Below are 20,220 nucleotides of genomic sequence, written 5' to 3' on the forward strand. Positions count from 1 at the left end.
TCCGCGCCCCGCCGGCTGACAGGCTTAGGGGGGGGCCTTGCGGCTTCTCCAGTCCATGAGGCAGCGGGAGGCGCCCGCGCGCAGGCGCAGAGCAAAAGCTCTGCTGTCCGCGAGGGGGCGCGCGCGGGGCGCCTGCGCGATGCGGCGGGGAGACGGCGGCGGCGGCGGCGGCGGCCGGGCCGGGCCGGAGGGCGCCTGCGTGCTGAGGCGGGACGCGGCCCGCCTGGCCGGCTCCGGCGGCGCCTGGGCGGGGGCGGCCGTGGCAGCGGCCGGCAGCGGCGCGGGCGCGGCGGGCGCAGCGAGCCCGGCAGGCGGCGGGGCGCTGACGGCCGGGGGCGCGGCGGCTGCGGGCCGGGCGGCGGGCGAGCGGGGGAAGATGGCGGAGCTGGGTAAGAAGTACTGCGTGTACTGCTTGGCCGAGGTGAGCCCGCTGCGCTTCCGCTGCACAGAGTGCCAGGACATCGAGCTGTGCCCGGAGTGCTTCTCGGCCGGCGCGGAGATCGGCCACCACCGCCGCTACCACGGCTACCAGCTGGTAGACGGCGGGCGATTCACACTCTGGGGTCCTGAGGCAGAGGGCGGCTGGACCAGCCGCGAGGAGCAGCTGCTACTGGACGCCATCGAGCAGTTCGGCTTCGGCAACTGGGTGAGCGGCGGACTATGGCTAGGGGGAGGGCATGGCTGGCTGACTCGGTGCACGCTGCGGAGGGCCGCAGGTGGTCAGGCGGTTCTGCCCAGAATGTGTTGGTCACCAGCGGCCACACAGCTGGTAGAGCAGGGCCTTGACCCATGGCCCCGACCCGGAGCTGTCTGCCCTTCACACTCGTCCTCAAGAGGTGTGCTTTGAACGCGGGTGGAGGGTAGGCCCTGTGCCTTGCCAGGCTTATCCTTGTGTCCGATGGCATTGAGCTAGATCCCACGGTGCTTGCTGAGTTCCCCTGATACGGTTGCGTTCTCCTGAGCATAGTGGTGGGGAAGGCCAGAAGCCTGGGCTGCCCATACCGCCTGCACTAGTCTGCATTCGGGGCTTCGTGTGCTTTCTGTAGGTGTCAGCATGTGCCCTGTGCTAAGGTTCTCTATGAGTAGAAGTGTCTTGCTTAATTCTTAGTCTCCACAGAACCCAGGACACGGTGTGATGGGTGGGCAGTAAAGAATGAACAAAGGCGTCTTCCTGAGGAGGCATGGACCCTGGGGTCTGCTTTCTAGCTGTCAGGTTTCTGTAGAGGTGGCTTGCTGGTGACAAGAGCCTTCGTGTGTGCCAGCCAGATAGTGTGCTGGGCTCCTGGGTGTTCTCTAGGGGTATCTAAGGAGTTCTCCATTCTATTCCTCACCTGTGTTAGGGAAGAGATCTGGCTGCATTGTCACCATTGCCTCCAGGAATATGTAGCCTCTTTAGGCTTTCAGAGAAGCAGGGAGCTAAGCACGACCCTGTCCTGTCCAGAATCTTCCCTGGTATGTTAAGACCCTCTGACTCTAGCTTCTCCAAGCTTCCCCTGCTCCAGCCGACTGCCCTCCTGTTCCTGATCATCATATGAGTGGCCCTCTGGACCCACTTCCCCACTTAGGAAGGATTCTACTCCACAGATGTCGTCCCAGTGGCAAACACCATGGCTCCTGCTCTCCAAAAACAATGGGTTACTTTGTCTGTAAGTGGTGTTTATTGGTGTGTATTGAGCATTTGCTTTGTACAGATCAGGCAGCATGAAGGACCTTGAAGAAGAGCCTCAGAGCAGAAAGTGTGGCATTCATTTGCTCTGTTCCTGGAGCTTGTCACATACCTGATGATCCCTCTCCGCCTGATTGCCTGTGAAGACTCAGTTACACACAGAGCCAACCTAAAGCCTTCATCCACATCTAGTTGGTCAGTGGTCATCTGTTTAAAAAGATGTGCAGAAGGTAGCTGCTAATTCCGGCCAGAACCAGATGCGGATTACCTCCTGTGATTACTGCTCATGGTTTACCTGCCTCTTCCTTCTGTTTCATAGCCCTTCTCACATACAACCATAGGGCTTTAAAAGCATAAGCAGTATCTCTTTGGCCCTCAGCAACTTGCAGTACTGCTGCTTCTTAAATTACACTACAAACAATGCCTGCAAGGCCTGACAGTGTCTATGGTTCTCTGTGAGCTCACGCTTACTGCCTTGATCATTTTTCCTTTCTTCTGCCTGAGGTGCTCTCACCTCAAGACTACTTACTGACTGATCTTTGTCCTTGCATGTCACTGCTTTGGAGGGCCTTTCTTTCCTCCGCAGCACTTATTTCCAGAGTGTTAATTCCAGCCCTGAGCTTACTTTATCTCTTGAAATATGGGCTGTAGTCAGGGACCCCTGCAGAAGAGGAGGTGAAAAGAACATAAGAGCCAGAGGGGAGGAGGGGAGGAGGGGAGGAGGGAAGATACCAGAGGGGAGGAGGGGAGGACACCAGGAGAGCAAGGCCCTCTAAATGAACTGAGCACAGCTCAGATGAACTCAAATGAACAGAGCTGAAGCAGCAAGCACAGGGCTGGCATGGGTCTGCACCAGGCTATCGTGTATGTATTTTACTTTTCAGTTTAGTATTTTTTATGGGACTTCCAAGTGTGAATGGTGGGTCTCTGATTCTTGTGCCTTCTCTTTTGCTTCTGTTGGTTTGCTTTGTCCAACTTCAATGTTATGGTTTTTGTTCTATCTTATTTTGTTAAAAAGGAAAGAAATCTTGGTCTGTAGAGTCTGTACCTGGGCTCATGTTTGTGCCCCATTCATGTAGTACAGTCAGAAGCACACAGCACTCAGGAACTAAAGCATGTAAAACGTGGATGAATAAACAGGCTAGATGGGGAAGGCCTCTTCTGAAGCAGTACTTTCAGGCTTGAAGGCCAGAGGAGCTTAAGTTAAGATGCAAGTTCTCATAAGGCCCAGTCTTAGCTTTGGAAGGAGTAAAGCCCAAGGGGAAGAGCCTTGGGGCTTGGCTGCCTGTGTGTAGCACATGGACTGCTACCTGCTGAAGCAGCAGGAGTCTCAGGGTCAGGCTGAGAATGCAGCCACTGAGCCTCAGGAATAGGAGGCACTGTGACCCCCTCTATCTGTGCTCTCTTAGGCCAGTTGCTTTACTCCTCTGAGCCTTGTTTTTCTCCATCAAAAGCACTACATCTTGGATTTGTGACTCTTTTCCGAGCTTATATCCTGTTACACTGAAGCATGTCTCACTTTGGACCTGTATAGAACCTATGCCAGTCTACGTTGTACCCTTTATGTACATGTCGTGTGACTTGCACAAGCAGCACCGTGGGGGTGAATTTATGGTCTTAGTTTGCAGTTGAAAGACGGCAACTTTGAGAATAAAAGCTACTTGCCAAGAATTCCATAGCTTTGCCCCTGATAACTAGGTGTGATTATAATTTGGACCTCCACTACAGCACTAAGAGCATTAAGTAATGTGGTTGGAGACCAGAAGCTTACTGATACAGTAGTGGAGGTGCAGTACCACCAGAAGGCTTTCATACCAGCCATAGCTAAGACCTGTACCACAGAGAAGTCACAGAGCGCTCATACCATAGAAGGGAGAGTGACTGAGGAAGAGGTGGCCCTCAGCAACACACACAGGTCAGGCCTAGAGGCTCCAGACAGCTGTCCTGTGGTGGGCTCTGCTGGTTCAGTGATGTGTGAACTCTGGAACACATGAGAACAAATATGCAGACATTCAGAGCTTCAGGATACTCTAAGCTTTAGTAGATGAGCCATCAATTTTGTTACTTGGCTCTGAGGACATCAGACTGTCACAGAAGAGGCAGTTTGAGAGAACCAGCTCCTCTACAGGGGCGTCCATCAGGGGAAAGCGGGGCTCAGGCAAGTGTATGTGGTTTTGAGTGTAGTAGAGGAACCAACGGAGAAAGTACTTGTCCCTGGGGGCAGGTGGAGTAGACTCTTTAGATGACAGTTGACACCCAAAGGCTGAACCATGCCCAATGTGCAGATTCATTCCTCTACCCACTGGCATGTGTTCTGCAGTCAGTTATGTGCTAACCCCTCTGGAGAGACACTGCTGGGTCAGCTGTGACCTTGTGGTGTGACTGAGTAGAACTCTATCCAGTGTGGAGAAGGACAAGAAAAGGCCGCATAGGTGGGAAGGTAGCCTGGAGGAAGGAGGTATTTTTTGATCTAGGAGTTGGTTGTATTTGTGGGTTAGGCAGAAGTTTGGCTTTACTGAGTAGAAGGCTGGAGACGAGGACTCTTCCCATGGAATGGTTAAGGAGTGTAGGTGAACTTGTATAGAATCATGAGTGGAAAAGCCTTAAGCCCCAGCCAATGTGTGATTGGGGTGTTTAAAGCTTGGCTCTGAAGACATCAGACTATCACAGAAGAGGCAGTTTGAGAGGACTAGCTCCTCTACAGGGGTGTCCATCAGGGGGAAGTGGGGCTTAGACCAACGTATGTGGTTTTGAATGTAGTAAGAGAAACCAGCAGAGAAGGTTCTTGTCCCTAGGGACAAATGGAGTACCCTGGGTAGCACATCTACACCCAAGCTGAACCATGTGCCAGGTGCTAGACAGGGTTATGATGAGGATGTTCATTGCCTGGTGCCAGGCCTCAAGGCCGGTGTGTTATACTATTCCCTTATTCCTCTGATTGCCCACACTCTGAGGCAGATCCCCACCCTCTCACCCCCTTACTGTGAAAAGCCAACTGTACTGAAAGTCTTTGTGGCCCATGCCTTGTTAGATCACTGACAGTATAGTACCGACCTGTTGGTGCCAGGTACCAGCCCAGGTACTGACTTGTCATCTGTAGGAACTCTCAGGCTGTAGGACCATCACCCTTTTCATCAGTGCAGAAGACTTTCTTAGTTAGCAGCAGGAGTGAGTCACCAGCCTATGTGTCTGACAGAAGGATTGGTAAACATGATAAGGACAGACTAGAGGAAGAAAGATCCCGAGTAGGGAAACAGCTAAGGGGTCATGTAAAACACTGACTCCCAATTGTTAGCTGAATCAGAACAACCAGGAGAGTGCACTTAAATACAAAAGAGGCTGGAGCAGGGCCCAAGGAATGAGGTCTCAGAGTTGTCCAATACCTCAGAAGAGTAGTGTGAGTCAGCCATCTCAAGGACCAACTGTGCCCTGTAAGGCAGGAAGAAAAGTCATGTCTAGATGTCCCTTTGCATTAACTGGCAGAGCTAGCCTGCTAGCTACTATCTCAGGGAATTGGTAGTGGCCTGACCTGCCTTTTTCCTGACCACACTGTTCTGTTGCCCCTCTCAAGACCCTGGGAGGGTGTGATCTGAGGGTGCACAGAGCCATGATGGGGTAGCAGGTGCAGCAGTGGCTTAGCTGTGAGAGCTCACTGGGGGTTTGAGAGGCTGACAGCAGCTTTGTCCAGTACTGACCATCTGGGGACAAAGAGAATGAGGTAGAACTGCCTAGGAGCACTTTGTTGGGTACGCTGTGATCAGTGCTTTGTACCTGCCCTTTCCCTGGGTGGCTTCAAAATTCTTTCAAGGGCATTGTGTTTCCTTTTTCTTCCTGGCCTTGTAGATGCTGCCTGTTTCCTGGCAGCCTTTTAATGCACCTCCCCAGGAAAGGGGTTTGTCTTTCGATTTTGCCCCTTTGGATAAAGGCTTTCATTTGAAGAGGGGGAAGAGGAGCTAGGGCTCCCTCTACACAGAGGACACACAGTCCTTCCTACCCCAAAGTCCAGCCTCAAAGTTTTTAGGAAAGAAAGCCCAGCCCCTGATTATGGCCAACCTCAGCCTGATTTGTGCCTCACAGTCCAGTTGCTGGGAGAATAAAGACAACAGTGGAGTTAAGTGTCAGCTGGGTTGTGGTGGGGTTGTCTACTGAAGAGGAAGGACAGGAAGGAAACTGTGGGGCCCGCCCGAGTCAGTCAAGGTGCTGGAAATGTCAGGAACTGTGTGCATAGCACCCTTCCACCAGTCTGATTGGGGGCCTGCCATGCTGTGGGGCTTGAGAGCTGGTTGAACCAGGAAAGAGCAGTGGCCTATAGTCCAGCCTTGATGTGTGATCACAGTGTCAGGGAGTCTGTAATGCAAAGACGCGCCAGCATGTGCTGCACTGACAATCATGAGAGGCTTGAGGCTCCAAGCATGTGGTGACAGGTAGTACTCCTGACCAGACTGCTAAATTTGAGATGCGCAGTATTGACCTGCCATGTGGCCTATGGTAGCTCACCCAAAGGTTTACTGACCTTGAACTATGGGCAGTGAGAACACTGCTCTCTTGGGTACAGCTACGAGGTCTCAGTGAGATGATGTATGTAGGTACACTTACCTGTTACTTTTAATTGGACTACAACAAAACCCCTAAGAGGAGCAATCACAGACTGGGAAGCAACAAAAGTGAAGGGAACAGAAGAGGTAGAGCCACAAGGGAAGCTTTGGAAGACTGTGCACTTGGACCACTTACACACAAGTATACTCACAGTTTGAGTGAACCTAATAGTTCCTAATAGCAGGAGTGATGATGTTGGAGATCATAAGACTGCCTGGCTCTGGGTACTGTGCTTGTGCCTCCCAATGCATCTGACCTTCCCCTACTGCCTTGTGAATGGGACCTCGGCTGAGAATCTCAAGTTCTTGAACTAAGTGGTCAGCAAATCCAGTCAAATCAGTGACCTCTCTCTAGGTTGTGTAAGAGACCAAAGAAGGGACTGGAGAGATGGCTCAGTGGTTAAGAGCACTGACTGCTCTTCCAGAGGTCCTGAGTTCAAATCCCAGCAACCACATGGTGGCTCACAACCATCTGTAATGAGATCTGATGCCCTCTTCTGGTGTGTCTGAAAACAGCTACAAGTGTACTTACATAATAAATAAATTAAAAAAAAAAAAAAAAAAAGAGAGACCAAAGAAAGTGGAGAATGGTTAGGGAATAGACCTGATGTCATCCTCTGGCCCCTGCACCACATGCATATACACACATGTATCTAAATCTTTGCAACTGAGAAGCCTTGTGCACTCTCTGAATATCTCACTAAGGAGCACCTCTGAGAAAACTAGACCCTGTCTGACCTGAGTGATTGTGTCTTTGCTGGACAGGGTCAGAGGCTCTGTGAGAATCAGCAGCACCAGCCATAGTGATGCCTTGGTGTTTTAGACTGCTTAAGAGGAATGAGCAGGGGGAAATAGAAGGCTAATAGTGACATTTAAAGTTGGAGTCATGTAAAGCCCCCCACCCCCAACTCCGAAGACCAGAGTTTATCCCTTGCTATAATCTTCACTTTCCTCCTTAGGAGTCTTAGGAGAACCCGCCACTGCGTCTCAGAACTGCTTTCTTCATTCTGCTTTGTTAAGGTTAACCTACAGTGACTCAGGCCAGTGGGAGGGTCCAGGAGCTCTGTGTTCCAGGTGTATGTGCCATAGGAGGCCCAGATTGAGGGCTCCTTAGCTGAATTGGGCCTTTTTACCTCACACAGTACCTAGCTTATGATCAGGACAGCCATCAGCTCCAACTGGCCATCAAGGGCATAGAAATTGGATCAGGAATGACCATTTGGGGTCCAAAGCAACTTGACCCCACTAAGCTGTGTATAGCCTGCAGTTCAAAAGAGGTATTGCTGGTTCTGGAACTGGTGTTGAGAATAGCAACCGGGAAATGAGTGTGCATTTTGAGCAATTACTTTCTGAAGTGGCTTTAGTGGTTGACTTTAAGGAAGAGGCCTCTTGGCAAAAGGAAAAGATTGAGGGAGCCATTCAGTTTCCTCTCTTGGCAGAAGTGGAGAATGCATTCAGCAGTGGCGGCACTGCAGTTAGCCTCTGAATACACATCATCTCCAGCCATCTAAGAGGAACACGTTTCCATTCTAGAACCCAAGGCTGGGACAAAGCTAAAGGAGTTCTGGCCTCTTGTCCTAGAGATGCAAAAAGAAACGGTCCCCTTTGTAGTCATTCTGTGTGGACTTGCTTGCCCTTGGGCAAGTTGGCAAGTCTGCTTTCTAGTCTGAGTGAGAAGTGTGTCCTCTGACACCAGATTGTCTTCAAATGTTCTTCAGGGTTTTCAGTGGGTAAAATGTCCAATAGCACATGTCTGGTTTCTCTTTAAGAAGTCAAAGAACAAAGAATGAATTTTAGCCAGCTCTGTCACTAGTTCCCCCATCGCCTTGCACAAGTCTGGATCTTCCTACTCAGGTACATCTGGATGCGATGCATACCTAAAGATCTTTCAGGGGATAATTGTGTGTGTGTGTGTGTGTGTGTTTGTGTGTGTGTGTGTGTGTCTGTGTCTGTGTGTGTGTGTGTGTGTCTGTGTGTGTCTGTGTCTGTGTCTGTGTCTGTGTCTGTGTGTAAGTAGCCCAAATAAAGCTTTGTGAGATGGTGGGAGGAATCTGAGTGAAGTGGCTTGATGGTCTGGCTTTTGTCGTTATAGGAAGACATGGCTGCTCATGTTGGTGCTTCTCGGACTCCCCAGGAAGTGATGGAGCACTACGTTAGTATGTATATCCATGGGAACTTGGGCAAAGCCTGTATCCCTGACACCATCCCCAACCGGGTGACAGATCATACCTGCCCCAGTGGAGGTCCTCTCTCACCCAGCCTTACCACACCATTGCCCCCATTGGACATCTCAGTGGCTGAGCAGCAGCAGCTGGGCTACATGCCGCTGCGAGATGACTATGAGATCGAGTACGACCAGGATGCTGAGACGCTCATCAGTGGGCTGTCTGTGAACTATGATGATGATGATGTGGAGATTGAGCTCAAACGTGCTCATGTAGACATGTATGTGCGGAAGCTGAAGGAGAGGCAGCGCCGGAAGAATATTGCCCGAGACTATAACTTGGTACCAGCCTTCCTGGGCAAGGACAAGAAGGAGAAAGAGAAGACATTGAAGAGAAAGATCACCAAGGAGGAGAAAGAGCTGCGGCTGAAACTACGGCCACTCTACCAGTTCATGTCCTGCAAAGAATTTGACGATTTATTTGAAAACATGCACAAAGAGAAGATGCTCCGCGCCAAGATCAGAGAGCTGCAGCGGTACCGGCGCAATGGCATTACGAAGATGGAGGAGTCGGCTGAATACGAGGCTGCCAGACACAAACGGGAGAGGAGGAAGGAGAACAAAAACCTGGCCAGCTCTAAAAGGGGGAAGGAGGATGGCAAAGACAGCGAGTTTGCAGCCATCGAGAATCTTCCAGGGTTTGAGCTGCTGTCAGATCGGGAGAAGGTTCTCTGTAGCTCTTTGAACTTGAGTCCTGCACGCTATGTGACTGTGAAGACTATTATAATTAAAGATCACCTCCAGAAGCGGCAAGGGATCCCCTCTAAAAGTCGCCTTCCCAGTTATCTGGACAAGGTCCTAAAGAAAAGGATTTTAAATTTCCTCACAGAAAGTGGGTGGATATCTAGGGATGCTTCCTGAGGCAGACGATGCTAAAGCAGCTTGTGAGCCAAATGATCGGGGGCTTCCCCCAACATTGTTGCTCTTTTAAACAAATCGAATCCTTTTTTCAAGGCTTAATTTTTTTCATAACCCTCTGGAAGAAGCAATAGTAGCAATCTTAAATTTGACTCATGGGGGAGATAAGCGTGTGTCTTTTTAACTTAGTCCTAAGGTAATCCTTTCAGAAGACAGCCTGCCTTTGTGTTCCTCTGAAGACTGTCCCCCACCTTGAGCGAGTACCCTTTATTTCATGAGCCTTTCCCCGTTTGGGTTTAGAAGCTGTTATGCTGTGGGAGCCAGGAGCTGTGTGTTCCTACCATCAGCTTTTCCTTGGTGACACAAGCTTTTACTCAGGTGGGCTGGTGTTGGCACCCCTTTGCTGAGCCCACTGCTTACCCCCCCTCCACCCCCAGCTGACACCCCAAGCACAGCCCCGGCACACCGCACTTTACCGGGAGGCAGGCTGTGCACAGAACCCTCTGCTGTGGAGGCCAGAGACCACCACCAGGCCCGCTCCCCACTGAGCCACTTAGAATGAGCCCTTCGTTTGCACACAGTGACCACATGAACTTCCACTTGCCTGACTACAGCCATTTCAGGCCCTCAATAGTGCTTCATCTTAGCCTGGCCTAGCCTGGGCTCCCTGGGCAGGCTCTCTTGGCACATTCTTGTCCCCTGTAATTGGGAAAGCAGTTAATGGAAGGGCCACAGGGTCAGGTGAGGGCTGCCTTTCGCTGCTGTGAACGCTTAGAGTACACCTGACTTGGAAGGCCCTTTTGAGTTCAAGGCAGGGTGTGCAGTGCTGAGATGGGGCAGTAGGTGCTGAGGACTTCTACCACCATTGCGGATTCCCGTTCACTAACTATTAAGATGTGCTAGCTAGCCTGGCTCAGTGAGCTGATCAGGGCATGGCAGGGGGCCTGGAAGCACAGAGCACCCTGCTTGTGCCTTGGAGCCTGTGCACTGCTTTGATTTGTGATCTTGAAACAAACTCAGAAATGGCTCCTTCCCAGCCCTACTGAAAAGCTTGTTTCTGGGGCCTCCTTCAAGGATTCATGGTACCTTCCTTCTAAACTTGAGGAAGGCGTTTGTCTTCCGGCTGCTCAGGGCTTTCACGCCCAGACCCTGCTTTAGAGTCCTGGAGTGACCACAGCCCCTACCCCCTGTCCCTGAGGTACAAGAGCCTGTTTACCTCATAGAGTGTTTGGGCTCGGAAGTAAAAGTGAAGTTATTTTGAAGAAAACAACTCATTTCCAAGGACGACATGACGACGTGCCTTTTCATTTTACATCCTCTGTCCCCTAGGGTAAGTTTTTCAGCATTAAATAAAACATTTCAAATATACCGTATATGGCTTTAGTTGTAAAGTGCATTGTGGGCTAGCAGGGGAGTGCCCTGTGAGCCAGGCCCAGATTCCTCTTGACACCAGAAGATGCTGAGCAGTGGTGTCAGGACCAGCTCCACACTGCCCCCTGCAGCTGAATAGTGGACCTAGTTGGTGTTGCTGAACAGCGATGGGGTGGTTGGTGCTCAGTGCCTAGTTAAGCCAGTGGTTCTCAAAGTAGGGTTCCCCAGGCACTGTCAGAAATACAGTCATACCCCATGTAACTCTCGAAGCAGAGATTTGGGGGCTTCATTAACAGGAACTAGCAGGGTGTTTTTCAAACCGTTCCCATGGCTGGGATGCAAGCTTAAGTTTGAGAACCACTGGTTTTGTCCTGGTGTCTCCAGCACCAGTCCCAGCTTGGTGAGGTTTGAAGTTTCAGTGTGTCTTCTACAAAATGACAGCCAGACCTACATTAGCTTGAGAAGCAGAGGATTCTGTCAACAAGTGGCCAAGGGCTGTTGGACAAAAAGCTGTGCTTAAGCAGGCATATAGTGTGTGTACATCTTTCGATGATATAAATTTATTTGGGCGTGACTGTTTTAAAACACCATAATGAATGTATAATTAATTTATGTTCAAGTATTAATATTGTTACAAGGGAAAAGTAATATTAGGATTGTTTGCTCTCCTGTCTGCCCCAGCTGTTTCTGGCATATTACTCTTTGTTAGCTCAGACATTGACATGTTTGTATTTAATTCTCTTGATAAATTAGCTACTACATCCCCATGGAACCAAGTCTTTTCAAATTTAAACAAACTGTCTTTGAGTCAGAAAAGTTAGATAATTCTTCAACTGTTTGAAATAATGCTCTCTGGGAGGCCAACATTCCAAGAATGTATTAAGAACTGAAACCCTACCATTTTTATTATTCTTTTACATTAAATTGTTGAGAACAGAGTTGTGTCTGTTTGCTTCTTGATCCTCCAGCTTCATAGCACACTCTGCTGTTAAACCAGCTTTTGACCCAAGGTGGTAAGCTGCTGTCGGCAGAGCAGAAGGCCTTGTGGGCCATGCAGCTACACATCACAGGGAGTCTGATCCTGAAAGGGCCAAAGATTTCCATGGAGCAGGGCCCATTTCCAGCTGCCTCTGGTTAGCCGAACTCAACAACTTAGCCAGCTGCTTCCAGTCATTAGACTTGCATGTGGCTGAGCAAGACCTGAATTTCAAGGGGAAATGTGTGCATATCTCCTGTTAGTGCTGACTGATTTATAAATATCACTAGTCAGGCTAGTCATACCTGACTGGTTCCAGGAAACTAAAACCAGGGTATGCAAGTGGCTTATATAAAATAGCATATAGCTATGCATTCTCCACAATGCCATATACAGACTTAAAAATCCCGTTCATGTTTGATGTCAACCATTCTTAGACCTCATTACTGTGTTTGAGTGCATGTGGAGGTCAGAGGGCAACTCTTGGGATTCCTCTCCCTTCGTGGGTTTCCAGAGACTCAGCTCAAGGCTTTTAGACTTGGCAGCAGGCACCTATACTGGCTGAGTAACCTTGCTGGCCTCTGACAGTTTTTCTTCAGTCTGACATGGAGCCTATGAACAAGGCTGACTAGACCTTCAGAGCTTTGTGCTGTTCAGCAGCTTTAGCTGAAAAGGGCTGACTATGCAACCACAGGAGTCTGGCAGTGTGTGCGGTAATGCAGCACGTAAAGGCACATTTTCTCGGTGTGTCAGGCTGCCCTTCATCTGGCTTGTTTTGTCTAAATAGTTCAAAACAGCTTAAAGGGAGAAACTCAGTGATGATGGAACCTTGAATTTGGGGAACATTACGTTATCTTTCAAATTTAACAACACAACAGAATACCCACACCTCTATGGCTTTACCTCTTCTACCCTGGCTTCTACACAGGTATAATCAATGCCTTACTCACTGCTGCTGCATGGCTTCCTTTAGATCACCATTCCATCAGCTCTTCTGAGCTCAATATAGAAATGGGGAAGAGTCTGGCTGGTGAGAGCCTAAATTCAGCTTCTCATGTGTGTTGTGGCTTTGGCTTCCTGGCTTTCTCCTATGATCTGTATTATAACTCTCTGTAAGGCCTGTGTACAGCCCAGGCCTATGCAGCTCCAAGCTTGAAGAGCTACAGCTGAGTAAGCTAGGCTTTCTCACCAGATCTCCATTAGAGACAAAATCCAATACCAGAAAGTGGAAGATAAAAGATGAGCCTTTTAATTCCCTTAACCACAACCTCCTGAGTGGAAATGTCTAAAGCATGCCAGCCACGCAGTTTTACAGTCAAAATAGAACCCTGTTTTGATGAACCCCGCCCAGCTGTAATGCAAGGAGCTCATTAATAAATACACCAGGACTCTGTCATTTCAGAGCAAGGGCAGGCATAGAAAGCCCAGTATTTGGAAGGAATGTGCTCTTGAACGTCTTAGCTTTGCTGGCAACAAGTGTTCCCATTCTGGCCCTTCCCGGCTTCCAGGGAGGACCACCGCCTGAGTGACACCAGCGCCTTGGCACTCAGAGGTAGACTGTGCAGCACAGATGTAGCCAAAGACCTTTTATTTGTGTAAAGTACTTAATCACAAGGTGGAACAGATACAACGTTAGCATGCTACTCCTGAGGCCCTGCTGGCCCTCTTCTGAAGTAGGTAATGCTAAACTCAATGACCAGACTCCCAGAGTCTCTGACACAGTGTGCAAGCAGCTTCATGTTCTGCTTAGCTTACTTAAGATTTCCAACAAGGCTGGGCAAGGGTCAGATGTGTTCACAGATGAGAAATTACAAGCCCGCCCACCCTTTGAGTTCTAGCAAGTGACCTACAAAGTCCAGAGCCTTGAGGGAGAGAGCTAAGCGTCCTTCACCACCCCCACCAAAGCTGGCCTCAGGGTGCGTCCATGCAGCTTGTAGCCCACCTTACTAACTAGTGCCACAGTGCCTGGTTCTTTCCCCTCCACAGGGGTGTGGAACAAGGCCTCATGTTCATAAGGGTCGAACTTTGCCCCAATGGGGTCAAGCCTGAGCAAGCCGTGTTTTGTGAACACCTTCTGAATCTGGACTTCAGTCATCACGAGCCCTTCATAAAGACTCTTCAGGTGAGGGTTGTTGTTGCTGACCTCCTCCTTTGGAACACTCTGGGTTGCCTTCTCTAGGATGTCTGCAACCTCCAGCAAGTCCTTGCAGAAACCCTGGATGCCTACATGGAGGAAAAGATGGTCTGCACTTAGTCTCAATTGCATGGGTTCCTCACACAGATGGATGTTCATGATTCCTGGTCAAATCATATGCCAAAGAACCACAGTACTTTAATAATTTAAAGCATCCAAAGGAGCCTTCTCTGGGATAAGAGCAGTTAACATGTGCAAAAATGAGTAGGAAAGGAAGAAAACAGGTAAAAAGGGAAATACTTAATGTGCCCTTGAGGCTCCCACACCAAGGTGGCAGGCCACGGCCAGCTGAGCAACACCAACAGGTAAAGGTGGTGGCAGCCCCATCACAGCCACATGCTCACAGCTGCAGCCCTGCTCCTTTCCCTCAGAGACCACAGTGTCTGCTCACCATATAACTTGGCCTCTTCTACCAGCTTCTGGCTTCTCTGCCGTAGATTCTCGGTATCTGCCAAAGCACGTTTGTATTTTTCCTTGGGGGACAAGGGGGGACATTATGTAACAAACTGTAAGACAACCATTCTGATTTTGAAATAATTAAACACATTCCAAATCACAACACAAATACAACCTGCCATCAGCTGAGGTTTTGGACAAAACCAGGACAGTAGAAAAGTAATTTATATCCCTGCTAGTGTCTACAAGAAGCAGGGAATGTTCTACCCAAGCCCACAATAGGAAAGAGCTAGAAGGTCCTTATGTGCTGACCGATACCTGTCACCTGTGGGGGAAGAATGTTACTTTCCTGTCCAACCTGAGGGGGTAGAAGCACATCACTAGGGCTCACCAACCTCAGTTCCTGCCTCCAAAGAGAGGAAGGAAGATCAGCTGGTAGGAAATCTCAAGGAGGCTGAGCTCACATGCCTGGCTAGATTATTACTGGGGTCAGAGACGATCCTTGCCTCTCTCCACTGTCCCTGTAGCTATTTCTGACCATCTTCGGCTTAATGTCCACTGGTGGACTCCAGAGGTCTCTACTATACCTCTAACCTCAGTTTTCAGGCAGTCATGGGGCAAGGTTCTAAGACAGCTTGTCCTGGTCTAGCCTTGGTGACTTGGGAAATGAAGGGACCACAGTGACAGCTATATGAGTGACACTACAAATTGCCCACATCCTTAAGGAACTTGACTGGTGCCTGCTTTTCAATATAGGGTGGTAATTGCTACCACTGACTCCCATACTCAACTCCTATGTTTAAACTTTTCTGGTTCCCTTTGAGTCCCAGCTCAGCCATAACAAGTCTTCCTCATTCATATGGAAAACACCATAGTATCAGAATTGTACAGCCAACACAGAAACTCCCAGGTCAGTAGCGGAGCCAAGAGGGTTTGAACTCTAGTTCCTATTTGGCAGTTTAGTTTGCTACCTGGGTCTGCAGCAGGCAGTAAACAATTAAATGGCTCTGCTCTGTTCCCTGTGAACTTGGAAGCTGCCGTATGGATCATGCAGGCAACCATCCAACTGAGGGTCCTTACCATGGTCTCCTTCAGCTGCTCTTCCAGCTTCACCTTCTCTTCCAGGAGGGTCTTGTCTGCAGAGGATGGATCTGTCTTTGGCTCACAATGCCCCAAGTCCTCTTCCAGGTTCTGGCCATTGTTCTTTTGTTTTGTAGCTGTGCACAACAAGCGAGGAGAAGGCCTAAGGAAAAGCCCACACATAAGTGAAGACAGCCTTTCAGCATGTTAAAGACAGCGAGCAGATTTTTAAGACATTTGGGCTTTTGAGATGGCTCAGTGGGTAAGGATACTGGCTACCAAGCCTGACAACCACATGGTAGAAAGAGCCAATTTCTCACAAGCTGCCCCATCCTCGACACACACTTGCTGTACAAATATTCAACCCTCTTCCCCTAACAAAGGAAATGTTTAAAACAAAAATTATAAATTTGGGTAATTTCAAACTATTCGCTAGAAAAGACTTAGATCTCACAAAGGTAATTGTGACATACAAAAGGCATGTGCTATGGGGCTGGGGAAGTGTCTCAGTAGGCAAAAGACCCTGCAGTACAATACTAAGACCTGAGTTTGCACTCCCAGAACCCACATAAGAAAGCCAAGTATGGAGGCACACCTAAAGTCCTAGCCTTGAGGTGGCAGAGACAGGCACTTCAGATTCCTGAAGTCCACTGGCCAGCCACCTTAGTCAAATCATGAGCTTCAAGCTGGCTTATTGGGTCAAGTCACCAAGCCAGTCATGACACAGTTCCCACGACCTATATGGTGGAAGGAGAAAACTAATTTCTACAAGTTGTCCTGACTTCCACACATTTGCTATGGCCCCCAACAAATATGAAAATGAGGGTGGGATAGAAGAAAGATACCTGATGTTGACCTTGGGCCTTCCCAATGTGCTCACATCACATACACCACCCAAAGAATGTGGATGCCTTTTTAGGTGTGTCAGTATGAGTGTATGCCACATGAGTGCAGTGTCCGAGGAGACCAGAAGAGGGATGCCCTGGAGCTGGAATTACAGGTGGTTGTAAACTGTCCAATATGAGCTTGGGTCCTACAGAAAAGAAGCAAAGACTCAACCACAGAACCATCTCCTACTTCTGCCACTATCCTAAGAGTCTTTAATTAACAGTATATGGCATAGGTGGCTCTAGCTGTCCCATCAGGTGGTATTAATGCACTCTGATACCCACCAGCTAACAGGATCAACTGACAAAAAGACAATTCACAGAAAGCAGCCCTGTCATTAAGTGACATGTGACTATGAACAATCTGTAATCCACGCTTGGCCTAGCTGTGTTCCTTATCTATCGTGTTCTAAGGTGTCTCCTAGAGTCCAAACACTCAGACTCCTTCATAGAACAAGGCCCACTGCACATGCTGCTGATGACAGTGGCCTAAGCAGAAATCTTGTCATCAGACAGAAAAAGTAAACACCCAAAACACAGTCACCTATGGCTGCAGGGAAATCCAGGACACTTGTTTTTCTTTTCTGAGCCAGGGCCCTGGCTGGCTTGGAATTTGATATGTAGAACAGGTTGGCCCCAAACTCAATAGGGCTCTGACTGCCTCTGCCTCAGTTAAAGGTGTGGACCGCAAGCTGATTTAACAAAAAGAAAAAAATGTGTTGCTATTATATTTATTATGTGCTTGTTTGTCTGTCTGTCCATGTGTGCCTTTGTATGTGTATATCTGTGTAAGTGTATGCCACGTGAGTTTGGGTACCTATGAAAGCCAAAACCACTGGATACTTTGGAGCTGGAATTGCAGGCAGTTGTGCTCTGTCTAAGTGTGGGTGCTAGGAACTAAACTTGAGTCCTCTACAAGAATAGCAAGCACTCTCAGCCACTGAGACTTCTCTCCAGCCCCTGTTTTTCTTTCTGATGCATTTGTTTACTCCGAGATTGAGTCTGGCAATAAATTTGCAATCTTCTAACCTCAGTCTCCCAGGTGCTGAGTCCTGGGATTGCAGTGCGCTCTTCTGCACAGATCCAAAGCAGGCCCAGGTGAGTTACAGGGTAGGGTGGGTAAGCGGTGCATTTCAGGAACTGGGAATCACTTGGACAGAGGGGTGGAAGTGGGAGTATGAGCGTTGTGCAGAGGAAAGGCAAAGAGAAGTCTAATGAATCCTCGACATGAACCTGAAGAGGCAGCCAGGAGGTATGGGATCTCCTGGAGCTGGAGTTACAGGCGGCTCTGACCCACTGTGGATGCTGGGAATTAAACCCAGGTAGGTCCTCCACAAAAGCAGCCAGTGTTTAACTACCGACCCCCCCAACCCCTGGCCCCAGCAGTGACCTCTTAATTTTATTTTTTATTCTGTCATGCTTTTAAAAAAGCTAAGAATCTGGGCTGGGGAGTTGGCTCAGTGGTGGAGAGCATTTGTTATTCTTGTAGAGGACCTAACTTTGATTCCCAGGTAACAACCAGCTAATTGTAACTCTTCTGACCTCTGAAGGCACTAGGCACACACATGGTGCATGGACCTATGTTCAGGCAAAACACCCATACACATGTGAAGCCTGCCTACAGTATGAATTATCTCCACCCCTGGGAGTGACAATCAGCCTTTCAGCAAGAGTTTTGCTGTACAGATACTTTCATGTAAGGAACTAGGACTAGGTCCCTCAGGGAAGAGGGAAGCCAAGCTTAGGGATATTGTGGAGTTATGACTAGCAGCTATACGGCTGTCCTTCCTACTAGAGCACCTTTCTTCAAAACCACAATTTAAGAGACAGACATAAACCAAGCTGGGGGATGGGACCGGATGGGAATCCTTCCTGTCAACTCTAAGCACCACAAGTAAGAAATGCTTCCACGGGAATACTCCAGACTGCTCACTGCTTAGCTCCCAGCTCTTTGCACAATGTAAGCCTGTTTTCATCTTGTGGTCACGTATAAGAGATCATCCACATGTTAACTCTCACTAGATGAAAAGGCCCGCTCCCATTCCGCTCAGTTTCCACAAGATTCGGGCAAAGTCGCTCTTTTTATTTTTTTTAAATCAACCAAAAACTTGGTTCCAGGAAGAAACAAGCTAAAGAAACTGAGCACTGCCTAACTTTGGAGGTGCGACTCAAAAGCCGGAAGCCACGAGTTAAGGTAAAGATTGCCAAAAAAATGGGCATTTATCTAATTAAACTGCGCACACTGTCTTTGTTGCTCCTTGGACTTCACATTCCGCGGAGGACAAAATGTGAGGGACAGTGGGAAAAGCCAATAACCAGGCAGCACACATTCTGGTTTGGATTAGGGATCAGTAACCCCAGCCCCTAGGCAGGCGGGCTTCTGCCTGGCTGCCTGACCTTGGGCAAGTCTCCCGCTTGTTGTCTTTTGCAATTCCAGGAGGGGTGGTGCCCCTATGCCGGTGAGAGTACCGTGTGTCGCCTGACAAGCAAATGGCGGAGCCTTCCACCTGACGCATCACCCAGATCCCCACATTTACGCCCCAGCGGCCCCACTCCTCGGCCCTCGGGCCCAGTTCGTGCAGCGCCGCACAGCAAACACCGGGACACCCGCGCGTTGAGGCCAGGCACGGGGATCCGACTGTGAGGATGAGACTTCAGGGCGCACGGGCACCGATGCGGGGACCAGACCTGCTGCTAATGTCCTCGCCAGAGCTCTGGGCCAAGAGTGGGGCCGACGCGGAGGAGCAGTGCTCTCTTACCTGAACGACAGCGCCAAAGCCGGGAGGCTGCGCCGCGCCAGCCTCACGCACCGAGCCGCCATGACTACCCCCGGGGTCGCGTCACTGCACTCACACTGCGCATGCGCGAAAGCCCCTACACCGGCTTCCCCACCTACTGCTGTTGTTTAGCTAATCCGTGATCGCCGTTGTTCTGATGGACAGATAATTTCCACCAATAATTGCGAGTCATGACAGAGTACCGGTTCCCCCTTCTCTGGTGGGCGGGGACTGAGGCTTCTGGGAGTCCCGGAAGGTGAGGAGGTGAAAGGTGAAGCGGGAGGGGTGGAGGGGGTGGAGGGAAACGGAGCTTCTGTGGGCGTGGGCGCGCCCGGAGATAGCCAATGAAGAGGAAGAGCGCCGGGGCGGGGCGGGGCGGGGCGGGAGGCGGCGAGCGCTGGGCTGGGGACCGTGGAACGCATGCCAGTTGACTGGTGTTCGCTCTAGGCTCCGGCTACATTCTGCCAACGTTTTTTTTTGGGGGGGGGTGGGGGGTGGCGTCCCGGGAAGGGACGGACCCCATCTCTACTACGTCTGCCGCAAGCACGCTATGTCAGCAGGCTGCCTGTGGACCGCCCGATGAGCATGACTTAGTTTTGTGCTTTCTGCCACCTCCAGTTTGCTCAGAATGCAACATAAGAAAATGAACTAACAGCAGTGTGTGCAGGAGAGCTTCGAGGATTTGGTGCAGATGTTTGGTCAGTACTATGGGGGAGGTCGCAAAGCTGAGAGATGTCTGAGGATGCTTTCTTGTATATGCAACTGCTTCCTTCCTCTCCCCGCTCCTTCAAATTCCGAGACGGAATTCCACGCTTCGTCTGTGGACTACAGTTTGCGAGTGCCCTCAAAAGGACCAAAAAGTCTATTATTTAACTTCGCTTTTATTAAAACCATTTCCTCAACACATGCTGCTTTTTGTCGGTGGCCTGGGGAACATGTCCACCCAAAAGCACAGCACTCACCTCATGGGGAATAAGTTAATTCTGGAGCCAATAATGAGTGCAGAAACAGTTTTAGGACACCCCAAATCCTACGTTCCAATGGGAAAACAGTTTCAGGACGTTTGCATAGTAGCAGAACAAAGAAAGCCACAATTCAAGTCGAAAAATGTATTAGTGGAAATGTTCGGTAGGTGATTACAGCAAACCGGAACCTCAGCTGCAGGCCTCATTCTTCGCCCTTTGATTGGTGGGGAA

General features: G+C 49.6%; 2 protein-coding genes across 5 annotated transcripts; one reads left to right on the forward strand and one right to left on the reverse strand.

Annotated features, from left to right (window-relative positions):
• The first annotated feature begins 151 nt into the window (after positions 1 to 151).
• Positions 152 to 19,928, forward strand: Tada2b (transcriptional adaptor 2B). Of its 3 annotated transcripts, none has more exons than XM_063272942.1 (3): positions 152 to 646; positions 8,354 to 19,280; positions 19,643 to 19,928. In XM_063272942.1, the coding sequence occupies exons 1-2, from the start codon at positions 377 to 379 to the stop codon at positions 9,344 to 9,346; spliced, it is 1,263 nt and encodes a 420-aa protein (XP_063129012.1). In that variant the 5' UTR covers positions 152 to 376; the 3' UTR covers positions 9,347 to 19,280; positions 19,643 to 19,928. The 3 variants fall into 3 exon arrangements, with proteins under 3 accessions (XP_063129012.1, NP_001163926.1, XP_038947657.1); XM_039091729.2 differs by lacking the exon at positions 152 to 646 and adding an exon at positions 2,386 to 8,115; NM_001170455.1 differs by lacking the exon at positions 19,643 to 19,928 and having other exon boundaries at positions 368 to 646; positions 8,354 to 11,652.
• Grpel1 (GrpE-like 1, mitochondrial) lies at positions 13,262 to 19,081 on the reverse strand. 2 transcript variants are annotated; one of them, XM_063273663.1, is made up of 4 exons: positions 16,206 to 16,338; positions 15,361 to 15,523; positions 14,276 to 14,357; positions 13,262 to 13,913 (listed from the first exon to the last, which is right to left on the reverse strand). In XM_063273663.1, exons 1-4 carry the CDS (start codon positions 16,304 to 16,306, stop codon positions 13,567 to 13,569), a joined length of 693 nt encoding a protein of 230 aa, XP_063129733.1. In that variant the 5' UTR covers positions 16,307 to 16,338; the 3' UTR covers positions 13,262 to 13,566. The 2 variants fall into 2 exon arrangements, with proteins under 2 accessions (XP_063129733.1, NP_077813.1); NM_024487.4 differs by lacking the exon at positions 16,206 to 16,338 and adding an exon at positions 19,007 to 19,081 and having other exon boundaries at positions 13,274 to 13,913.
• Positions 19,929 to 20,220: the final 292 nt, after the last annotated feature.

The sequence above is a fragment of the Rattus norvegicus genome, chromosome 14 (assembly GCF_036323735.1).
Source record: "Rattus norvegicus strain BN/NHsdMcwi chromosome 14, GRCr8, whole genome shotgun sequence".
Classification (NCBI taxonomy): Eukaryota; Metazoa; Chordata; class Mammalia; order Rodentia; family Muridae; genus Rattus; species Rattus norvegicus.